This window comes from Sinocyclocheilus anshuiensis, unplaced genomic scaffold, assembly GCF_001515605.1.
Source record: "Sinocyclocheilus anshuiensis isolate Anshui unplaced genomic scaffold, SAMN03320099.WGS_v1.1 scaffold1089, whole genome shotgun sequence".
Taxonomy (NCBI): domain Eukaryota; kingdom Metazoa; phylum Chordata; class Actinopteri; order Cypriniformes; family Cyprinidae; genus Sinocyclocheilus; species Sinocyclocheilus anshuiensis.
The window spans coordinates 1523136-1540086 of NW_015555709.1; the positions used below are offsets into that span (position 1 = coordinate 1523136).

Consider the following 16951-nt stretch of genomic DNA (forward strand, 5'->3'; position numbering starts at 1 on the left):
ATTGTTGGATCGACTGTTTCTCATCTTTCTCTTGAAAATATCACATAGATTCCAAATGGGTTTCAGGTCAGGCATGTTGGCTGGCCAATCAAGCACAGTAATATCATGGTCAGCAAACCTCTTGGAAGTGGTTTTGGCACTGTGGGCAGGTGCTAAAGTCCTGCTGGAAAAGGAAATCAACATCTCCATAAAGCTTGTCAGCAGATGGAAGCATAAAGTGCTCCAAAATCTCCTGGTAGACGGCTGCATTGACTTTGGACTTGATAAAACACAAGAACCAACACCAGCAGATGTCACGGCACCCAAATAATCACTGACTTCAGAAACTTCACACTGGACTTCAAGCAGCTTAGATTCTGTGATTCTCCAGTCTTCCTCCAGACTCCAGACCTTGATTTCCAAATGAAATGCAAAATGTACTTTTTTCTGAAAAGAAGCATGGTGACTCTTGATGCAAGTGTTTGAATCTGCTTTGCTTGACCGTATTCTCAAGCTTGCGGTCATCCCTGTTGCTTGTGCACCTTTTCCTACCCAATTCCTTCCTTCCAGTCAACTTTGCATTTAATATGCTTTGATACAGCACTCTGTGAACAGCCAGCCCTTTCAGTAATGACCTTCTGTGACATACCCTCTTTGTGGAGGGTGTCAGTGGTCGTCTTCTGGACCATTGCCAAGTCAGCAGTCTTCCCCATTATTGTGGTTTCAAAAGAGATGCCCGGAATTTATACTGTAGGGATGGTCATTTAATGACACTCAGATGTAAATATTCTAATATTTTGAGATACTGGGTTTTTGACTTTAATGAGCTGTAAACTCTAATCATCAAAATTAAAACAAAAAAGCTTGTTTTACTTTACATGTAATGAATCTAATATATATGAAAGTTTCACTTTTTGAAATGTTACAAAAAAAAAAGAAAGAAAAATTTGTCACGATATTCTATTTTTTTAAAGATGCACCTGTATGTCGGCACGTTGCCCACGAGGCTACTGGCGCCAACCGAAAATTCAACAAAATTACTACAATTTTTAAATTAAAATGAAAACAAATTTAAACACTTCAAAATATTCAAAATATTAATAAAAGCCATCATAGTATCTTAGTGATACTAAAGTAACACTCAAACAATCTAATATATATTGATATTTATTTATTTATTTTTGGTTTAAGTTGCTTTCAAACAACTGCTTTCAAAAAGTCAAAGTCATTGGGGTCCAAACAACTTTCACTGTTTGGACAAAAAAACAGTTATTGTTCAAAATATCACATTTTGTGTTCCACAGATTAATTTTGTAAGCAATATTATTATGATTTACTCAAAGATGTTTTTTTTGTTATGTTATTTGAAGCTGTAGAGCAACTCCGTTCGAACTACATGCTGAAACTTTAGGTGTGATGGAGAACTGTGATAACATATTATAGCTGACGTAATGTCTTCAGCAGCCTTCAGTTCATCATTCCTCCAGTCTCCTCACTTCTTCTTGAGTGTACGGCCTGTCACTTTGCATCTATCCTGACCTGGATGCTGAGTTACAGCCTAACGCACACGCATGCACCATTGTTTACGGTAAACCAACTCCGAGCAGGGCTCATTTCTAGACTTATCAGTGTAATTCATGCTTGCCTGAGTATTATCAGCCTGCTCCAGATCCCAAACAGAGCGTTACATGAGTGCAGCACGCCCATCAGATTGGCTTTGTCACCACAGAGAATTTAAAGAGGATAAATAAAGAAATGACAAGGCGTGTGTGTAGTCAGGAGCTGTGTGTGTGTGTGTGTGTGTGTGTGTGTGTGTGTGTGTGTGTGTGTGTGTGTGTGTGTGTCGCTCGAAACGTGTGTGGCTCGCAACAGGCTTTGAGAGTTCTTTGAGACACAGTGATGAGTTTGCCGTCATCAGACCAGCAGGGAGCAAACTCTTGATTTTTCAGCTAAGAGTTGTCATAGAGTCACTTTAAGTTCCTCGAGAGGCTATTTTAGTCTGCAGTCTGTGCAGTCTGTTGGCATCATGGTAACAACCTTTGTAGGTTTGTAAATGGCATTTTATAAATAGATACCTATAAATGATAAAAAAAAAAAATTAAATGTTAATGTCCGGCACTAACATCTTACTGGATGAGCAGCATTCAAAAGTGGCTTATTTCAAGCTACCTTTGTATTTCATATTTCAAAATAGCCTATATATTCACTCCTGTGACCATAAATCAGTTGAAATCTATATTAATGTGTCAGTTTATATTAATAGCCAACAGGTAGGCTGACAAACTATATAAATTGACAGAAAAAGTGTTTATTGTTATGAATACATTTAAGTATTTATTAAACATGGGTGTCTTTTATCATATCACTGTTATCCTGTTCAGTAAATGCGCATTTTAGACATCTGTGTAAAATAGTATTCAAACAGCAAGTCACCTTGACCTTAAATACATCAACCTTAGATTAGTATGAATATAGATAGAATATAGGTGATGATGTGATTGGCTCAATGAATGTGCAATTAATTCTCATCAGTGGTAATTTTAATATTATTTATTTACCATTATAGTATTGAATAAGACTTTTATCGTTTTTTAAATATATTGTCAGTTTTTATTTTAAATTCAGCGTTTTTTTTTATTTGCTTTTGCTTTTCATTTTTTAAATATATATATATATATATATATATATATATATATATAGTTATAATTATATTTCTGTTTAGCTTTAATTTTTATTTCAGCTTTAGTTAGCAATTGTAGTACTTCAACTTTAACTTAAATTTTAAGTCAGTCTTATTTTAATATTTGTTGTTATTTTAGCTTTATTTCGATTAAGGAAACTGTTTTTTATTAGTCTTAATTTTAGTTAACAACGCTGATTTTCATGAATGCAACAAAGAAGTAAAACAGAAAATGAATGATGAATTAATTTTGAGCTGATTTCTGTTAACAACGTGCAAAATGAACCTTATTTGTAGGTCTCCTCTGATGCTCAGCTCTTGGTTTTAACTCAACCTTTCTTTTTGCTTATCGCTGTAGATCCATGCGAGCCCTGGCAGTGTTGAGCACTTGGCTTCAGCAAGCAGACCAGATTACCCTCTCCTCCATGTTCATTAAATACGTGCGAAACGCTCTGTTGCTGCTCCTATAATGAGGAGTGAATTCCATACCACGGATACATTTGTTAGCACCCAATTTACAGTTGCAATTAGGATCCCTTGGAGAATTGTGCTTGGCCTTTTACAGTCTCCTTTTCATGTTTGACATTTAACTGGTCAAGCACAAATAGCAGACGTAAGATGTAGACAGTTTGTTGAAGTTGTCAGAGAAGATTCTGTCCTATTTTAACAAAATTTTCTACAAAAAACATTGCTTAAAGTCAACATTAAATCAAAACTGACCCCATTTACTTTCTTAATTAATGTCCTTGGGCATATTGTGCGTGATTCATCAGTGCGTGTTGTTCTAAAAGTGTTTTCATTGCCTCAAAATGTCTTTTCTTTTTTGGTGATGTAACCAGATGAAATTCATCACCTATAAAAGTAGTATTTGGGCAAAATTAATTCTCGGTTTTGGACGAAACAGTTTTGAAGGGCTAAAATTATGAACCGAAATGGTGATGTTTAAGTAGTTTTCAGCTAAATTTTAATTTTGGTATTTCTGTAAAAAAACAAAACCACATTTTGGTGCATCATTAGTTTTAGACCCCTAACCTTAGTTCTAAGCAATAATAATGCAAATTTGCCTGCCAACATTTTGACTGGCCACACCAAAAAAGTTTCATTTTAGCAGTGTATTTTTAGTGTATTTTAGTGTAATTACTTTCATAGGCAAACACGTTGCTCTCCCATCAAGTCTCAATATGGTGCAATAGTCCTGCACCATAGTATTTCCCATTGAAAATGTAGTTTTCCCTAAATTAGCTCTTTCGAATACAAAGGTTTTCTTTGCGAAAATGTGTAATTTAAATGCCCCACAAATGTGGTTTCATGTCTTCTTTAAACCTAACAATTCAAATATGGATGTAAATTGTTTCAAACATGTCTTAATAATGTTGAGGAACCATTTCTGGCCTATTTTTTTCTGTAGCTAAGTGTTAAGTGATGTTTTCCTTCTTACTTCTCTCTCATTCTCTCTTTCTCAAGCCTACCTCCGAACTAGATGCCTGGGTAAGCATGGCCTATTCCACAGTCATTGTTACATTTCTCTCATTCACTTATTCTTCCTTCCTATCTCTCCGCGTCTTGTTCCCTCCTCGTTTAAACATGGTGTTTTGGTTTTCATACATTAAGCCCCGATTGTGAGCATGCAAACCGTGTCGGCCGCCGTGGCGCTTTCGGAGCTACCCAGCTAGAAAATTGCATATGATGCTCGTGCTGATGGAGGTGATTTACTGCTCGCTCGAGACAGGAGGCAGAGGGAAGGGGGTGATTATGTATGCCCGTAATTTGGGGTTGTGCTTTGTTGTGCACTGTTGTCTGGCTGCTACAGTACATGCGCCTCTTTCACGGTCAGCGCCACGGGGCGTCTCTCCTCCACAGCGTTTGTGCACGTGTGTCTATGCGAGAAAGCACGACTGTTTGAATGCCGTATCCCGCTGGGCTTAATGTATCTGTGCCTCATACATAGTTGCGGAATGAGGGAAGCTAATTACAGGGGGGTTTGCGTGCATGTGTGCGAGCATGTCGCTTTCTGCGTTCCCTTGTCGAATATTGTTTGAATACTTGGTCTTTTTGCAGCTTTGAACTAATTTTTGTATGTTTGCTTGTGCTTTTATATCCCTCAATGTTGTGTAAAGTAATCATCGCTATTGCTTTTCAATGGCACAGATGTTTGCATGCTCACAGATAGTCCATATCATCTCAGACAGTCAATCCCCCCAGCTTTGTGCATGCAGAATTGGTGCCAAATGAGCCGATCGCATTGTTATTGCACACCTGTTTGAGTGTCACATGCATGGACGAAATCACCTACAAACTTGTGTACGTCGTTATCTTGCATCCTCACTTTCTCTGTTTATTTTTGGAATCCCTCCGTGTTGTAAATCTTCCTCAATGCTTTAATCGAGGGCTGAAAATCTTACACCAGCTGTCCTTTTCCTAAAGTCTCTGGCAGAGTCGGCAGATCGGTTTTAAGAGCTTTTGGTCCATGCTGTTTGAGCGAAGCTGTGCTGTGCAACATCCTGCGTCCGGCCTCTCTTGAGTATGGTCAACAGTTTTGGACCAGTAGGGACATATGCTGCTGAAAGCATTTGCTAATTCGCTGCCCAAAAATCTGTAAACCTTGATGAATCTTTTGGAAATGCCAACAAATCGTGAAATTCCAAAAATGACAGTTGGACATTCTATGACCTAAGCTTATAAGCCTTATGGTATAAAAATGTTTTTGAATTTAATATCACCAACTAGATCACAGGGCTCGAGTCTGGGCAGTGTGTCGTTTTCTGTTTTGCCACACATGTATTTTTAAGGAAGAAGTTTATCATTGGTTTCTGGGCTCTACCGGTATTTATTTCTTGATGGTTGAGTCAGATTTTTATATTCACTGCCAACATTTTCACTGGCTTCACCAAAAGGATTTTTTTTTTTTTTTTACTGGTGTTTCTTTTTATGTATTTTTTTTTTTAATTTATTTTGCTAGAAATATTAAAATGTAAACATTTCACAAAAATTAATTAATTTTTTAGATTTTTTTTTCTTTACAAAACAAATTTGCAATAAGCCTCTTAATTTTTGGAATTGGTCAATATTCAATGTTCACCCATTGAACAAAAATAATTTATATTTTTAGCAGTTTTTATTTGCTAGAAGTATAAAGCACATTACTTCTTCATAGTTTTTTTTTTACTAAATTGTTTATTTATTTATTTTAATTTATTTACTTTTTAAATGTATTTATTTACAAAAAGAAATTTTGCAACTGCTCTAGAATTGTGTGAGAAAGATGATCAATTGAATGATACAAAACTCTTCATTTACTTCATTCCAGGGGAAACAGCTGGATAAGAAGGAGGCAGAGCTGAAGGCACTAGAGGCTTTCTACAAGGAACAGATCACACAACTAGAGAAGAAGGTTGGTGTCTTCCTGTCAGTTTAACCCAATTTATCTCTGATATTTTTTCCAATTTCATGACTTTTTTTTTTAAACATGCTGAATGCTGATAGGTTGAAATAGCTCACAGATACTAATGCTTTTAAGTGGGTAAATGCTCAAATACCATAGTATGGCATCTGTGGCATTTCTCGGAAAAGCTTTGAAATGTCTGCCTTTTAAGTTCTCTCTTCCCGTATAATTTTCACAGCTGATCCCTGACATTTTCGAGAAATAAAAGTTATGACACAGAACATCAAGGAAAGGTATGCATAAGCAGAAGGCAGCCTCGAGATCAGTGGGTGGTTAAGAACTTGTTTCCACGCTGATGTCAGTTTGTCTGCTTCACGCAAGGCTATAGTTGTTAAAGACGAGACGCCTCTGTTTGTACAGAACTCTCGTTACACCATAATATTTGAGGATGAAAGCACCATTTATCCTCTACTGCTGCGTTCAGTCACTTTCAGAGAGAGATAATGCCCAAACGGGCCATTTTCCACTGCCCTACCTTCAGCCATCTATCTTTTGTAAATGACTGGACAGAGATCATAATGGTTCATACAGTACTGAAGTGGGAATCTGAAGTGCATTGGCTCCATTTGGATGGGCAGCAACGCCGACTGCCTTTATCCGCTGGGTTTACACCTTGATTTGACCCCCATTGGTGTAAAAAAAAAAAAAAAATGAATAAAGTTACGTTGAATGGAAAGGGCTTGCTCGGCGTGGCGAGGGGCAATGGTGCAGAAAGTGCTTTAGCCAAAGCCTCAAAACCATTCAGCTATTGGCAAATGAAGTCCGAGTCGTTCTCCAAGATTTGTGATTTTCCTCAGTCCCCCTTTTCCTTCGTTTTCTCTTTTGCCCTCCCTCTACCATTTTTTTTCCTACGCTCACTCTCTCTGAGGTCTTATCAACTGCATGCAGCAGGCAAAAAAGTGAGATTTGTTTCTTTCCCGTCTTTACCAACATGCCGTAGGAAAGCGGCCCAGCGTGTAACAGTGGCCGTGTTGTATGGAAGTGGGTGTCCATTAAAAAGGCAGTTTTCGGGTGGTTGAGTTACCTTACTTCCCAGAATGCAAAGCAGAATTCGAACAACCACAGACAAAGAAACATTAGAACTTAGGAGTGTAATAATGTCAAATGAATTTTGTTAACTTGGTGGAGTCACCTTTTTTTCCCAGAATGCAAAGCAATATTTGAAGAATCTCTGAACAAACAACATTGTAACCTGGTTGCTTAGTAACGTCAGATGAGTTTTGTTGAATGTTTTAAACAAATTTGACAGTCTGTGGTTGTTGAGTCACTTTATTACCCAGAATGCACAGCAATATTTGAAGAACTGCTGCCAAAGAAATGTTTAACTTTATTTGTGTATTTACAGTGGTTAAGTGTATTTTTCAGAATGCAAAACAATATATGAGGAAAATTTGATTATGAAACATTGTGACGTAGTTTGTGTAGTAATGTTAAATGAATTTGGTTGACTCCAGTATTCCAAATGCTGCCTGTGCATTCTGGGAAATAAATTGACCAAATTGACCACTGAAGTTGACAAAATTCATTTAACATTACTAAACAATTAAGGTCCTTGCACACTGAGTCTGAAATTCCCATCCAAAATTTTCACTCGTTAAAAATATAAATACGACCTCCCATTATTAATCACGTTTATACACTGACTCAGAAACTTTTGTCTGTCATAAAAAAAATTCGGAATAGGTTAAATTTTCTGCAATTTTTTCGCATCCGTAGCAAGCATTTTGACAATTCAGAGACACCGTACAAGCGAACGGCAAAATCCAGAATGCTGTCTGACAAGTTAATCCACTTCATCTCACAGCACAAAGCACTGTATATGTCCTTGCACTCTGAGTTCACAGAAATTGGTGGTCTTTTTTAATATGTGGCTCTAGTATTGCTAGCAAAGCATCAAACTGAGCCACTAACATCCTGAAGGAAATTTTGAATCGCTCCTGCGGCTCCTTGATTTGGAGGTGGAACTCTCCTTCCTTTCATGATTGGATTAACCCAATATTTCCTCTTTCTTTTTTTTTTTTAAGAAGAGAGAGGACAACAAAATCATCCTCGCTGCTTGAAGACTCCATTTTGTATTGTTTTGCGTTCTTTTTTTTCTTTTTTTCGACGGATTATTTAATATGCATTGGACTCCCTGTGCAAGGTTTCTGTGCATGACAAATTTTTAGGATGACAAATATGAAAAAACGCATTTGGAAATTTCTGACTCATTGTGCAAGGACATTTAGGTTAGAGTTTTCCTTTATCAGAGATTCTGTAAATACTGCTCTGTATTCTGGGAAGAATTTCTAATAAAGCAATATTGCGTTTCAACTTAGTCCAGAATGTACAGCAATATTTAAAGAATGACTGTCAAAGAAATATTGTAACCTGGTTGCATATTAACACCAAATGAATTTGGGTACTGTGGTTGAGTCATTTTATTTCCCAGTTTCCAGTCATGTTAGATGAGTTTGGTTGGATATATTAAACAAATTTGATTGTGTACAATGGTTGAGCAGGGCTTGATGCATACTTCCCACGGAGCAGTGAAAAAAAGTAGTAATCCATTAAAAACTTTTTGGGTACAGTGAAAATGTATCATATAATGTTATTTTCCTTAATGAATGAATACAAGATGACATTTACATGGAAAATGATTTAGAAAAAAGTATTTAGAAAAGTAAAATATAATTTTAAATATTTCTACTTGAAGCTGTATATATATATATATATATATATATATATATATATATATACATATGTGTATACATTGTTATAAAACTTTATATTTTGATTAATATGTTCTAAATAATATTCTCAGTCCAGGAGTTTAGTTTACATTGAATATTAGGGCTGCTCGATTATGGCAAAAATCATAATCACGATTATTTTGGCCAATATTGTAATCACGATTATTTAACACGATTATGAGGGGGCCATATGACCAAAACTTTATATGAGTGATTTATTTAAAGACAGTGATACATATCAATTATATATTTCCTGTAAATAAGGTTGCTATGCCATCTACATTGTAGAGACCAGCAGAATTTCAAACAAACAAACAAAAAGTCCTAAAAATTATTGAAAAAATATATATACATATACATTTATAAATTCAATATATATATTATTTCATTTCCATTTAGTTTGTTGAAGTATTAAAATAACTCAAATTAAATAAAACTAAAAACGTAATAAAATACCTATACAGACATAATAAATTCAGACATAATTTAACTAAAATTAAAATAAATAACAAATACACATAATACAAATCAAATGACAGTAGTTTATCAGTAATCCTAAAAAATAGCACTATAAATGTCTACTATGCTTTGCTATTTACTATAAGGATTTAAACACACTTACAACCATCTACAACTTATTACAATATAAACACCATGAAGTTGATATTGTCATAATTGTCATAATTAACAGTTGGCCATAAGCAGTTGGCATAAGTGCGCACTATTGATCGATTGCGAACTGCTCTAAAATCCCAAACCTGTAGAAAGTGCAACAGCGCCACATTTTGAAGCATTTTTGAAATGTACAGCACTTATATTTTCCATCCCCACATTTAAGTCATCTTAAAATGATAATTCAGCTATTTGTTATGCAGTTTTAGATAATTAGGACTTTTTAAGGATCTGCAGGGACTTGTTTTTTTTCACACACATGCTCCTAAATACATTTTACAATTCAAACACTTCTATTTTTACTCGCAAATGTGAGTGAAATGCTCACACTTTAAAGCCCTGTTGAGTCATCTTATTTTCCAGAATTCACAGCAATACTTGGAGAACTACTTTCAAAAAACATTATAACCTAGTTGCTTAAGAATATTAAATTAATTTGGTTGTCGACAGTAGTTAAGTCATATTATTTTCCGGAGTGCAAAGCATTACTTGAAGAATCTCTGATGTGGTCTAGTTGTATAATAATATTAAGAAAATTTAATTGACTACAGTGGTTGAGTCACCTTAATATTGAAATTTGCTGTGTGTTTTGGGAAAGTCAACCAAATTGATTTGACATTACTAAATAAATAGTTCACAGTGCTTTTTTTTAGGAGATTCTTTAAATACTGCTGTGCATTCTGGGACGAATCTCTCATGAGGAAACATTATAACATAACAATATTGCGTTGAGTCACCATATTTCCCAGAATGCACCGCAATATTTAAAGAATGACTGTCAAGGAAACATTTCATCCTAGTTGAGTAGTAACACCAAATGAATTTGGTTGACTTCTGTGGCTGAGCCACCTTATTTCCCAGAATGCACAGTAATATTTGAAGCACCTCAGTCAAAGAAACATTATAATCTAGTTACGTAGTAACGTCAGACAAATTTGGTTGAATATAGTGTTTGGAACAAAACATATCGCAAGGCCGTTCCTCCATTAATATTAATGTGAGGTGTCGTTTTTATATACTGTGACTAAAGAAAGTCGCATTAGATGCAATATTTGTATTCTCTCTATCAAACGCTGTATTCAGAACAAGAGAATAACCCAGCCACCTTGACAGCTTTAGAGAGATAATTCCTCTCTATTTGACTCTCTCACTTTGTTCAGCTCCTCTTGCTTTGTTCATATAAGCTGTACTAAGAGGGTTGCTCACTCACTGGCTTGAAGAATTGCCTTTTTGTTTATTCACTTTGGGCCCAGTGATTCGGGGGAAGGAGATGGAGATGAATGTTTTTGGTACATGCTTCATTATGATGCGAAAACAAAGGATTGCAAAGGGAAATATTAACACTGGGACCGCATCCATGGTGGCTTTGCCGGGCTGATAATTTAACGCTTGTGTCTCTCAAAAGAGGGGATTTGTTCCACGGTGTACAGTTAACGTTGTTCGCATGCAGCAGATTTACACCCCAGTTCTTTTAGACTTAATTCACGTTTTATTTTGAGCCGAAGACAGATTTATAATACACTTCTAAGCAGCGTTTTCCATTTGTCCGTTTACATTAAATCTATGTTACTAATATTTCACTGGACGTTAACCGAGTCCTTGTATGGGAAGGTGTGACGTGAAAACTGTTCATTTTGAATGAATACGGAGCTGTGTATCAGTTAGAGCACATGATCAGTTAATGCATTCTGGGAAGTGATGGGAAGTATCGTTCTATCCATCTGTCATTTTATCCATTATCTGTTGTTCTGTTTTTCTCTCCATTCTTTCATTTGTTCTGTCATTCTATCTATTGTACAATAGATAGTTCTCTCTATCCAACATATTTTTCCCATGGAAGCATGCATGGCCATTTTAACTTGAATGTGTCGAGACTAGAGCCCGACCGATATATCGTTTTGCCGATATTATCGGCCGATATGAGCCTGTCGCCGATATATCGGTATCGGCGAATATACCGCCGATATGAACATTTTTTACAGAACATATAACGCAGATAAAATGCTTGAAATGGTGTAATTACTTAGTTTGCCCAGCAGAGCGCGCTCCATTGTTTGCTACTGGCGACCTGGATGAAACGTTTTAAAGCTTAAGTCTATGGAAAACCATTGAAACTTTGAACGGCCATATCTCCCTAACGGTGCGGCGAATCCGCACCAAATTCGGGGGATCCCTTCAGCTCGAGGAACCCTCTCGAACACGAATCGAGTGTCTAGAGGCCTGCTTTCGAATGAGACCACCCCCGCGTCGATAGCCCCTGGGGTTCGGGAGTTACGGGTGGTTAAATTTGCAGTCCGGCGCCGACAAATCAAGCGATCCCGGGGGGCTACCGAAGGGTTTTTTGAATAAACAAAAAGGCAATTCTTCAAGCCAGTGAGTGAGCAACCCTCTTAGTACAGCTTATACGAAGGGTGGCGTTCGAGAGGGCCCCTCGAGCTGAAGGCATCCCCCGAATTTGGTGGAGATCCGCCGGCGCGTTCGCGAGATAGTGACACCAGTCAACACTTTCACTTCAGTAAGGAGGTCTCTTGTTCAGGCAGCAGCATTCAAGCGTTGTCTTATTCAACCGCAAGTGCCCTGCGAAGTGGACTTCACATGAAATTCCTCCATGATTCCAGTTCCAAGGGAACGTACATGTTACAATCAAAGGGTATTAAAGTGCGTGAGACGTGAATTTATATTGTATTTATTTACAGAGGTATATTATGTCACACTTCACACTTCTGTAGTAAGTTTCGTCTGTGTGTGTGAAGAAAGTAGCGCAAATCCGTGAATGAAAGTTCCGAAGTAAAATAAACTTCAAAGGAATAAAGTTGAATGGAATTGAATTGAATTAAAGTTGAATAAACTTCAACTTTACTGTTCAGTGCACTGATGTCAGACTCATTTTGGATAATAAAGTTTATTGTTAAATTGTTAAATGCCCTGCCTCCATTACGTATTTTTGTCACGTCATTGTAAGTGTTTGATCACCACATTTGAGTGATCATTGCAAAAATATTTATGTATATATATTCTGTTTATGTATATACTGTATTCTATATATAGTACCAGTCAAATGTTTGGACCCTCGAATGGGAAAGTGTCCAAACTTTTGACTGGTACTGTACTATAATATACACAAAGAATATCGGCCGATAAATCGTTATCTGCCTTTTTTACTCCCTAATATCGGTATTGGCCCCGAAAAACCCATATCGGTCGGGCTGTAGTCGAGACTTCCAGTTTAGTCCACCTCCATTCATTTTTAGCTGTACAAAACTGATTGTTGTGCTGTTTTATATTGAAAATTTGTATTTCTTATTATATTATTTTAATGTATTGCTGTAATTATGAACAGACTGGTTTGTAGCACCAAATGGTTTACTGCTGTTAGTTATTTTCCTATAGTGGCTAATGAATTTTTCACAGAAAAGAGCTTTCTTCCACACTGCAAAATAAGGGGGATTGTCCGTCCATCCTTCTATCCGTTGTTTTATCCATTACTGTGTATGTCTATCGTTCTATCATTCTATCTATTGTTCTGTCATTCTGTCTATCGTCTTTCTACTATTATGCCTGTCCATCATTCTATCTGTCTGTAGTTTTATCTGTCATTCTTTCTGTCTGATCTGTCTATCGTTCTATCTGTCTGTCTATCTTTCTGTCTGTCATTCTGTCTGTCTTTTGTTCTCTCTGTGTATGGTTTTGTCTGTCTATCATTCTATCATTGTCTGTTTTTCTGACTATCGTTCTATCTATCATTCTGTCTGTCTGTTTTGTCCGTCTACTGTTATGTCTATTGTTCTGTCTGTTTGTCTATTGGTCTGTGTGGTTCTGTCTATCATTCTCTTTGTCTGTCTGTCTGTCTGTCTGTCTGTCTGTCTAGCATTCGATTATTGTTCTGCCTGTCTTTCTGCTGTTCGTTCGTTCATTCATTCATGTCTATCAGTTGGTCTGTCTGTTAGTCATTTTGTCTATCTGTCTGCTGTTCTTTCTGTCTGTCTGTCTGTCTATTGTTCTGTCTGTATGTCTGTCTATATTAAGTTGTTTTTCTCATTTAAAAATTGGTTATAGGAAACCCTTTGCGTTTCAGTTATTTTTAATTCTGCTTCCTTTCATTCAAATTCGAATTACAGTCCTGCTGCTTGTTTGCTGCTTCAATTCAAAATCAATTCAAATTCAGGATGAATGGCGCACAGCCCTGATTTACAGTCTAACATTCGCTCTCAGACAGGCGGTATTGGAAGCGGTTAACTAAATTTATGCCACAAGTATTCCGTCAGGGCATGAGGGGGTGGTCCGCATTGTGTCAATCTCCGTCTCTGGCTCAGGGCAGACACAGGCTGTGAGGATTAATGGCGACCCAGTGCTAATTACTGTGCGATCATCATAAATAAACATTCTACATTGGGAGCCCCCCTCCCACCTATACACACACATACACACTGCTATCTCACATGCATTGAGCTTACAGACAAGCTATCTTCTGTCTAATAGCAAATAGGATCAACCCAGTGTGTCAGATGCCCCAGTATTTATATTTACCTCATTACAAGGAAGCGCCGTTTGCCAAAGGGATCAGAAGCTGGCAATAAAAGGCGCACAGAGTGTTTGCAGTCAGGCTTTACTTGCCGTGTGACACAGTCAGACCACGGGAGTGGGATAATGCAGGCAGTTGGCATCTCTGATCAGACTGCTGTTACCCCAGCAGGGGGGTTGGGATGGGTTCGGAAGGGGGGTATCTTCATGACAGACGTTTGAGAGGTGTGGCGTATCCATCACGCTTCTCCCGTTTCCCGTCGATGGCAGGTGCGGCTGAAGAAGTCTATCTCGGCAGCGCAGACGAGCCACCGCAGGAACGTTCTCCACGCCGCAAGTGGTGAATGCTTTTATCGCAGCAAACGTTGCATTTTTTCCCCCCTTCTTTTTGAAGGTAGCACACATAATCGCCTAACATCCATAAATTCTTCCAAAGACGGTGAGTTAGCGGTAATGAAAGCAAAAGCTGTAAACAGCAGCATTCCGCCACCGTTTTGAATTAGCACTGGCGCTCCCTAATCCCGCAAAAGCTTCTCCACTCATGTCTGCGTCCCGCTCTTAGCTGATTTGCACTCTCTAGACAAGATTTTTTTTTATTGCCCTGCCGTTTTAGCCTCCCCCCACTTCGCTCTTTCTCCCTTGTCACTAGTTGCAAAGCACTTTGAAGCACTTGAGCGTGGGTACGAGATAATAATCCTCCTGAAAACCTGGCAGCCGGGCTGACGTGCTGTCAACGGGAGCCCTTGTTCTAGAAATTCCCTAACCGGACGTGGCAGGCTTCACCTGGACAGCGAAGAGAGTGGCAGATATCTTGCCCTCTCTGGCCTTGGGCACTAGCACTGGCGAATGTGAAATTAATTTATTTCAAAGTATTTAAAATTTCATTATTTTTTCTAAAGCTGAATTATCCTTTTTTTCAGATTTTTCATGCTGTGTTGGGTGTACATTGATGTCAGGGGCTGCAGGGGTGTAATAGCTCGTTGACTCTGTAATGGCGAGAAGCAGGGAGGTGGAGCAGCATTACAATCAAGACGAGGACTTTTTTGCATGCGTTTTTGCTGTGTTGCATCTTGGTATGGTAATGCACAAAGTAAGCGCTGATGCGTTGAAGAAACGTCTGATTATGTTGCGTCTGCTTATTCAGCCTTATCAAATTTTCATATTTATGTTTCTTGCTTGATTCGGTTATTTAATCGCAGACAGGAAGTCTGGACATGGCTTTTAATTTGTAAAAATTGCCTTTCTGACAAATCAGTTTTTTGCTGTTCTAAGAGAAGACTGTCGCTAAGTTCAAACTGATTCTGGCAGTGTTTTTATTGTTTGAAGTATTAAATTGTTTGTTACCCACAACCCTTACCAATAAGTTGCACACATTCATAAAAGCAGGGTTGCATCGTTGTTCATTAAGACCTTACTTAAATTAGGACAAAGTATATACTAGGTGCTTAGTAAAAAAATTTGTAATTGTACCATTTAAACTTTTGGGGTTTGTAAGATTTTTCAATATTTTCAAAACAAGTCTCTTTTACTCACCAAGGCTGCATTTATTTGATAAAAAATGCAGTAAAACATTTATTTTTAGACATATTAATGCAATTTAAAGTAACCATCTTATATTTTAATATATTTAAAAAAATAAAATTGTCATGTATCTGTGTATATATATATATATATATATATATATATATATATACACACAGTATATTTGTGCTGTGATCGATACGACAATGTATCGTCACAGGGATTTGACGATACGAGTATCGATACAGCTGGCCCTGTATTGATATTGTGGCATGTGTGCAGCAGTGGGCCGCGCTTAATTTGAATACAACGTTTAAAATTGAGTAGAAAAGTGCAAGGGTTCTAAAAAAATAATGAATAGAGCATAATATATAGGCTACAACAAGGTTTAATCTGGCCGCAGAGGAACACAACTGTGTTGCCTGATATAAAGAGACGTAATCCCCGAAACAGAGCTTCACACTTGCTCAATACGGAAATATCTGCTAAGTGTGTTACTTATCTTTGTCAACCTGGTAAACGTGCAAGCGCTCTCTCTCCACTGTGGATAAACGCGCTTGCTTTCTGAACACACCGCTTCAACCGGGGTTGCCTGATATAAAGAGACGTAATCCCCAAAACAGAACTTCCCACTTGCGCAATACGGAAATATCTGCTAAGTGTGTTATCTTTGTCAAGCTGGCAACCATATGTACGCGGTCTCTCTCCAATGTGGATAAACGCGCTTGCTTTCTGAAAACACTGGTAAGCTTGCAGTTTAGCGATCTCCACTTCAAGTCTATTCTCAGAAAAGTGTAATTCATCAACTGTTAATTTACGACAGAGAGAGAGAGAGAGGCTGTGTATGTATGAATTACCACCGTTTTGCCGCGTTTCTCTATTAACAGTAAAGCTGTGGCATTAATTCCTTTAGAAACAATGATGTTACCAGCTCCTTGTTGAGAAAGATAATGTAGCTCTTGAGCGATTAAGCTATTTAGTTGATAAAACTGCGAGGCAGCACTAAAAAGTTTGTTCCTGAATGTCTGAATTCGGCCGCAACGTGATCTGTGTGTGTGACTGCACCAAACTGCTTCTGTTTCACATAAATGCTGGCACAGACGTGCATGTTCGGCTAGAGATATACTAGGTGCTTAGTAAAAAAATTTGTAATTGTACCATTTAAACTTTTGGGGTTTGTAAGATTTTTCAATATTTTCAAAACAAGTCTCTTTTACTCACCAAGGCTGCATTTATTTGATAAAAAATGCAGTAAAACATTTATTTTTAGACATATTAATGCAATTTAAAGTAACCATCTTATATTTTAATATATTTAAAAAAATAAAATTGTCATGTATCTGTGTATATATATATATATATATATATATATATATATATATATATATACACACAATATATATG

General features: G+C 37.3%; 1 protein-coding gene across 3 annotated transcripts in view; it reads left to right on the plus strand.

Annotated features, from left to right (window-relative positions):
• Positions 1 to 16951, plus strand: part of LOC107671869 (MICOS complex subunit mic25a-like) — a 98238-nt gene that overhangs the window by 25523 nt on the left and 55764 nt on the right. Inside the window, exons 6-7 of one of the 3 annotated variants that reach the window (XM_016464864.1) lie at positions 4124 to 4147; positions 5967 to 6050. The exons of 1 other annotated variant lie outside the window; for it this stretch is intronic. In XM_016464864.1, coding sequence (XP_016320350.1) covers positions 4124 to 4147; positions 5967 to 6050 — 108 coding nt within the window. The remainder of the gene's footprint in view (positions 1 to 4123; positions 4148 to 5966; positions 6051 to 16951) is intronic. One more of the 3 variants, XM_016464865.1, reaches the window with a different exon arrangement.